Below are 8,062 nucleotides of genomic sequence, written 5' to 3' on the forward strand. Positions count from 1 at the left end.
TCCTGCTGAGGTATGGGTTCAGTACTCTATTTTTAAATGAACAAGTGATATTCAATAATTGAAATGTTGCCAGAATTAAAGAAAATACAGAAACATAATTTAAAAAACCAAAAAATTAAATACTGATATATTTGCTAGTGCAATTTGAATAACAGACAAATGTAGGCAGCAGTGTTCCTTCCTTCGAATTTGCTTTCCCCAATACCTGCCATCCCTGTTATGTTTTCATTCACTGAGCTTTAGGTTGGAAGAACCCCTCCTTCTGAGTGTTCTATTAGTGACCCCAGAAGCAATTACTAGACATTAGGACTGTCTTCCAAAAGGTGGATGAGATCCATACGGTGTTTTACTCAAATTTGTGTGGTACATTTAGCAGTGAAGTGTGACTTTGAAGTTTGCTTTAAAAGAGAAGGAGGATGCAAGGGAAAGCTTCATAGATCTTTCTTAGGTTCAAAAGGCAGAATTAAGTTTAATAATTTAAAATGCATTTCTTATCTGGGTTTTTAAATTATTTACAGAGTTAAATCGACTTGTCCATCTACAAAGTGCTAAAAATGTGTCTTTCATACTTTTACTCACTGAAGTTGCATACTTAACCAGTGAGTATGTTTTATGCCGCTGATTGTTATTATGCTTCTTATTTGGTGGGATGAAGCTGAAACTGAGCCCCTGAAGCCAGAGTATGGGCTCAGAGTCAGGGTCTGCTCTGGCTTCCCTGAGGGGCAACAACCCGAACCCCTGTGGCTAACATCCACAAAAGGAAGGAATACAGTTAGTGATGACCAAAGTCTCTTACATTGTTATGACCTAATGTAATATTTATTTCTTAATTAGTCTTTCAGAGGTTTACTTTTCTCATCTTTCAAGCCATGGGTCTCTTTTAGCTTATTTCTCTTTTTTTTTGTGTTTTTTTCTCTCTCCTCCTCCCCGCCCACCTCTCTCTTTCTTTCTCTTCTTTCCATCCCTCCCTCCCTTCCTTCCTTCCTTCATTTCTTTTTTTGAAAAGTTTATTTACGTCAATCAACGTAAAGTAGCTTATTTTAAAGAACATAAAGAGGTTCCACATAGGAAGTTTCAGCTTAACTTAGGGTAAGTTATACCTTCAAATCTATTTTCAGAGACTCTACTGCAGCTATAAGTAACTACTTGTATAAACTATGCTTGTTGCATTTTAGAAAATATTCAATATATAACATCAAGCAAATTCAAAAGTCTACTTTTTAAAAATAAAATCTCTGTTTAGCTCACTTTTTTTCTTCAAATGAGTAAAAACTGAGTGGTATGTGCTTTTCTTGAAAAACAAAACAAAATTTGAAGAAATTATTAAAGACAGTGGTGCCAAATTTATTAATGTTGGGCATTCTTATAATTAAGCACATCAAAATAGACATATAAGGAAAAAATATCACATGGTATAATGTTAAAATCATTCTCTACAAATTCCCAGTTGTTTATTTTTAAAGTATAAATTTGTTTCAGAAACTGAAAGACAGTAGATTCACTGTAGATGTACAGTTTTAGCTAGATCTGTTAGATTAAAAAGAAACAAACTGGAATTACAGCTAACATATAGAAGGCACAAACACTGATACTGTATTGATAATTGTTCTATGAATCTATCTAATAAAAATTTAAGAATAAATGTTTCCAACCAGTTAAAAACAATCTTAACCTGACTGAAAACTTGTTTTGGCTTTTTAAAGTGGAAAATCCTAGAAAAAATTTTTTAAAAGAGTTAGACAATTTGAAAACATAATATTATAATAGATACATATCAAACTTCAGAGTTCGTAGGACTTGAAAATCTTAAATATTCTCCTGAGTTAATTGAAACTTTTATTAAAAATTGACTTCTAAAATTAGAATAAAAATCTTCTTAACTAAGCATATGTTCTAAATAGGTCTTTAGGTTCCTAAACTATTGCCTTTCTAAAGAACAGACTGGAAGAAGAAGTGATCAATTTGCCCTTTAAATGCACTGTAATTTAGGCAGCCCTATCAGTGCAACAAGTGTGTTCCTATGCAAGTTGTTATACTTGCGTTACTTCCCAGTCTTTTTCCTTTATTTTCATTTCTATACAACGATACCACTATGCTTAATTATAGGATTTGTATCATGTAAGCTTTCTTATTCTTAAAGTACAACCATTTAACCCTTTTAAAAATTGCATAGACTAGTTCTCCAAACCCTCCCACATATATAGGTTGTCTATTTCTTACCCTCAAAGAATAAAATAAATGCCATAAAGTCATCACTATAACAAAGGATAAGTTCTGTTCTCTTACTTAGTTTAAAATGAATGTGAAGGCACTTAGAACCTGTAGTACAGATATAATGAGGCAGAGTACACATTAATATAAAAATTGTATTATAATAAAGAGGAAGTGAACCTAAAGCACAATGAATATTTATTGATTAATATCGCTACCAAAATCCTCAGGGCTAGCCATTTTTAGAAAGGTTCAGGAATACCACAATTAATATAAGGAGACCCATGAAAAAATTTTGCCTGTTTTCCAGTCTCATGTACATGATTATGGTAATAGCAGTTGCAATGCAGACACATGGGGGGCGTTGGGATGTTAATAAGATGAAAAATATAACACATACCATAAAATTCCGCTGGTAATGAATGTTCTCTTTGTTAAAGTCAATCACATAGCCATTGAAGGACCAAACAAATGTGAGATCCAGTGCAGGATCGAAGGAAGCGGCACACTGCATGGTTGCATTTTCTCCAACAGTGATATCGGCATTAATTGGAGCCAATATAATTCGTGTGGGATCTATACATTTTTAAACAAAGGAGTAAACCATAATTCAGAAACATATGAGACACCATATTATCCAGTACATTAAAAAATAAAAATCAATATAGTTTAAATCTCTGTGCGAAACAATAAGATGTTTACAAATTCAAATTCCAAGAACAGTTTCATCAAACAAGAGATTTGCACAGAAGCCTTTTGAAATGGAAACATCAAAACGTGGATTGTCTTATAAGCTTAGTGCTGAATCATGTCTTATAGTACATTAGAAATTAAGCACTGTCAAACTTAAAAAAAAAAAAAGTAAAGTTAATCAAATGGTTTCTTACCTGTGATAACAAGAGTCCCAGTGCTATTAGCCTTCCCTTTATTATTTTCTACAAAGCATGTATAGACACCTCCATCATTCCTTGTAATGTTATTGATTTCCAAGCTGCCATCTTCCCAAATGACTATTCTATTGAAATGAAAGAAATACATATTTAACAAAATTAATTTAATGAAATATGTTACTATTCTATGTCTTAGATTAAAAACACTAACATCTTAGTATCATTAAAGTTTTACATAAATTGCTTGACAGAGACTTTTTTCAAGATGAAACATTCTAGTCTTTGTTTAGAATATTCTTTGTCAGCATCAAGTTTTTTTGGAAAACCACCTTCATCTTTTTCTTGGACTTATCACAGTAATCTCGAACTGTCCTCCTGCTGCCAACCTTGCCTCTACACAGTTTCTTTTCCCACGTGTCAGCCAGACATGAAGACATACATCGCATAAGTAATACAATGTCACTCTTTGGCTCAGTGATGTCACTCTACGGCTCAGAAGTCTCCAGTGAGTTTTCTATCTCATGCATAATAAAAGCCACAGCCCTTGGTTTGCCCTTTTAGGCCCTGGTCATTTTCACAATCTGTTTCTCACAGCCTTCAGGGTTTTGCACAGTGGTACCTTCAGTAAAGCTTTGTCTGATAAATTCTAGTTAGTATGGCATGCACACACCCACCCATGGCACTGCTGCTGTCCTGCCATTCCCCATGATATCCCTCTCCCCAGATTTTTCTTCCTAACATATATTTCATCAGACATACTTCAGTTTTACTTGTTAATCTATGCTTGCATTAGATGGTAACATCCTGATGTCAGGAATTTGTATCTGCTTTGTTTGTGGCCCCATCTCAAGGTAACATATTCATTAACGTATACAATCATTAGGAAAAAAACAAAAAACAAAAAACTATTTTCCAGGAATTCCTTAAGGAGTGAGACACGGAACAATGAGTAGGCACTCAATCAACCTGTTTTTGAATGTATGAACTACATAGAGTTTAACTGAAGCAGTGGCTCTCTACATGCCACCATAAAATGACTTTTAAACCAATGTGAGACAGACTTAGACCAGTCATAGGCCTGAAAGAGGGTGAGCCCAGATCTTCCAGGAACGTGACCCCAGGACTTCAGACTTGGTAGTTAGAACAGACTGTCATTTCCACAGCCACAGAGGAATACAAACATATTTTGATTTTAGGAAATTTCAAAGAATGATACTGTAAAACCTACCTTAGTAAAAGCTTCTGTAACAGATTACTTTTAGGAAATTCTTCTATGAACAGAAACTAAATCTTTCATACTAATAGAACTTAAATGTATTCCCTCTGCCTGTCTGCCTCTTCCTTGGAGTCAGGAGACTGAAAACTCAATATTTGTAACCTTATTATACCTAACCCTTACATATAATTTATGTTACATTAATATTACATATATTATGATATATTACATATAATTTATATATTTATTATATAACTTTACTATATAATGCCTTGCACTTACATTCAATATTGGATTGCCTGTCATTGGATTTTACTTTATTTTTAAATTTTTGATATTCTTTTCCATTATGGTTTACTACAGGATATTGATTATCCCGTGCTTGACAGTAGGACCTTATTGTGTATCCATCCTATGTATAATACTTTGCATCTGCTGTTCCCAAACTCCCCATCCATCCCCCCACATCTCCTTCCCCCTTGACAACCACAAGTCTGTTCTCTATGTCTGTGAATGTGTTTCTGTTCTGTAAATAAGTTCATTTGTGTCATATTTTCGATTTCACATACAAGTGACATTATATAGTATGTTTCTCTTCTTCACTTACTTCATTTAGTATGGTAATATCTAGGCCCATCCATATTACTGCAAATGGCATTATTTCATTCTTCTGTATGGCTGAGTAATATTCCACTGTATATATATACTACATCTTTATCCATTTATCTGTCAATGGACATTTAAGTTGCTTCCATGTCTTGGCTATTGTAAGTAATGCTGTATGAACATTGGGGTGCATGTATCTTTTCAAATTATAGTTTTGTCTGGATATATGCTCAGGATTGGGATTGCTGCATCATACGGAAACTCTATTTTTAGTTTTTTGAGGAACCTCCACACCCTCAAAAGGGTGTGGCAAAGGGTGTAGGAGGGTTGCCTTTTCTCCACACCCTCTCCAGCATTTACTATTTGTAGAGTTTTTAATGATGGCCACTCTGACCAGTGTAAGTGGTACCTCATTGTAGTTTTGATTTGCATTTCTCTAATAATTAGCAATGCTGAGCATCTTTTCATTTGCCTATTGGCCATCTGTATGTCTTCTTTGGAGAAATGTCTATTTAGATCTGATTTTTACTTTCCTTAAATATATAATTTCCAAAACCTTAATTTATCTTTGAAGCTTTGTACAAACACATGCCAACAATTCTCCATATATTCCATTTTAGGAGCAGAGCTTGATAAAGGACAATTACTACATACATACTTTATTAATAAAAATCTCCATATAAGAAAACACCAAAAATTTCACCAATAATATATTCCATAATTTCCTTGCTCGTCTTTAACTCTCTAGTTCCAACTTAAGCTCATTTCAGAATACTTTTTACTTATTGAAGAACTAATGTAATAGCATAATATAAACATAAACATAAAAGTAATTATTTGATATTGTGGAAGCTATGCCAATGTCCCTCTATGTTCTCCCACTGTGAGGAGTGTAACTGATCCACAGCTCTAGCTGCTGCACTCAGAAATCCATCACTGTGTTTGAGCCAAAACAACACTTTCCACAGGTTGCTCTCAGCCAATGACTGAGTCCAGGAGGAATTTTAAGGCTGCATATTCCAGGTAGACATCAGGGTCCTCTGTTGGGCATTTTTAGCTAGAACACTTTCCAGTGGTCTTACCACACTCTCTTAGTTCTGCACTGCAGTCCATTTCTACCCAGCCTTTCTTCCTTCCTTCCCTTTCCCCTTCATTTGGAAGCAGACCTGAATCTCAGATGGCTGTCCTAGCCTTCACCAAGAGTCTTCTCTGTTTTCCTTCCTAGGCATTGCCATTAATAAATCTCTTGCATGGTTAATCGCACATTGTCATCTGCTTCTCATAGAACTCATATTAACACAATACTAACATTAATGTGTCTCATTTTTTCTCACTAAGCTCTAGTGTAAGTCCTTAGCCAATTTTCCACCCCTGCCCCATTTAATTATTTTGTACGTAAAGCAATGAAAATTATCATCAAGTTGCAATGGAAACAATAGCAACAATTAATCTTTCTAAAACCCACATTATATTCTTAGTTTTCTCACATATATTAGCTCTCAATTGATCATTGTCATCTTTAAAGGGTATACTTCCTTGTGTTGTTCAGCTCACCTACACTTTCAGGTACTTTGTCCATGACATTAAAATTAATTTCAGTAAGAGTATTTAGGGAACTTGATGTTTTTGAATAATGATCCATATTCTAAAGTCAATGTAGTTAAATTATCAGAATCTTATCCTTATTTTCAGATTAGACCATATAGATAAACAGTCAAACAAGCCAGGAACCATCTGGTCTTTAATAAAGTAGTCACTTATTGTTGCCAAAATTATTCCAGTATAACCTCAATCTTATTTGTTAATGTTTAAAGCACACCAACTCTGTGGTAGAAAAGAATCTTGGAGAGACTCTCATATAAATGGCTCAGATAAAGACCATTTTAGAGTTGATAGCAGTCCATTGGATATAAATGAACAACTACAAAGAAATTCTGTTGGAGAATGCATATCATTTTAACCTTAAATAAAATCATACAATTGAGAACTTAATTGCAACTTATCAAGATTTGTGTTTCCTCTCTCCTGATTGCAAGTACTGCATACGCTATTTTACAAACCATTTACCAGGCACAGAGATAACTTAGTAATGTGGAACAGTTTTTAGGTAATTATATTAATCAGAATGAGATTATAGTTATGCTCAAAGACAGTTATTCAGTTACTCCTTGAATATTATTTTCAACAGAAATATTTCTCTAAAAGTAATTATTAGTTTAACTTTTCTTAATACATACTATTTTATAACATTCAAACTTATTTTTACATAAAGTACCAAATCTATAATAAAGAGATACTTAAATAATCTGAGCTACTAATGGGTTAACATAGTGAGCAAAAATTAGATTTATAGACTCTTTCATCAAAAGGTCATACAATTTGATTCAAATACTTTAAAAATATTGACAGGGCTAGAATAATAAGATTTTAGGAGCTAGACTTTTCTTTTTTTGAACACATGTTGGTATTTAGGAAAAACAAATCCATGAAGCATGGTTCCAAGAAATTTGTGGTTGCAGAGGCCCATGGCATGAGTCCTCATCAGAATCAGAACAAGATTCTTTTCATTAAGGAGATAGAGCTAATAGTGCAGCCAACAGGGAATGCTATGCTCGAGGCTGTTGCAGTAGTGAATACCCAAAATTGGAAATACCTTATGATCATGGTCTGCATCACTTATTATCTGACTGCTAAAGCTTCAACCCCGTATTGCACAGATTGACTTTTTCTTTAACACTGATTCTTCTAGTATCATTTTGTTAAAGTGTTAATAAATCTTAGTCAGACATATTACCTGTAGAATTTAATGTATTCAGGGAAGCAGCTGCTGTCCTTGCACACCCCTCCCCAACCACAGTTTTGTCTCATGCACAACCATACTTGTGATTATCCTAATAAGAAAACTGTGTTGCCATGTGTTCATTCCATATCAGCATGGCACAAGTTCAAGTTCTGGCTTGAACTTCAGAAGGTCACTTTAATCTTTCCAGGCTTTAGATACATCAAAACAGAGATAACAACCACCTTACATTCTTTATTGGATTACTGTAAAGATTTATCTTTTATACTTTTGCTATTATATATATATATATATATATATATATATATATATATATTTTTTTTTTTTTTTTTTTTTTTT

General features: G+C 33.7%; 1 protein-coding gene across 1 annotated transcript in view; it reads right to left on the minus strand.

Annotated features, from left to right (window-relative positions):
* The window catches only part of CNTN1 (contactin 1), a 164,411-nt gene that overhangs the window by 121,523 nt on the left and 34,826 nt on the right, over positions 1 to 8,062 (minus strand). Inside the window, exons 9-11 of the mRNA XM_007463263.1 lie at positions 4,330 to 4,372; positions 3,099 to 3,226; positions 2,612 to 2,787 (exon numbers count right to left, since the gene is read on the minus strand). Coding sequence (XP_007463325.1) covers positions 2,612 to 2,787; positions 3,099 to 3,226; positions 4,330 to 4,372 — 347 coding nt within the window. The remainder of the gene's footprint in view (positions 1 to 2,611; positions 2,788 to 3,098; positions 3,227 to 4,329; positions 4,373 to 8,062) is intronic.

Source organism: Lipotes vexillifer, unplaced genomic scaffold, assembly GCF_000442215.2.
Source record: "Lipotes vexillifer unplaced genomic scaffold, Lipotes_vexillifer_v1.1 scaffold1021, whole genome shotgun sequence".
In the NCBI taxonomy this organism is placed as follows: domain Eukaryota; kingdom Metazoa; phylum Chordata; class Mammalia; order Artiodactyla; family Lipotidae; genus Lipotes; species Lipotes vexillifer.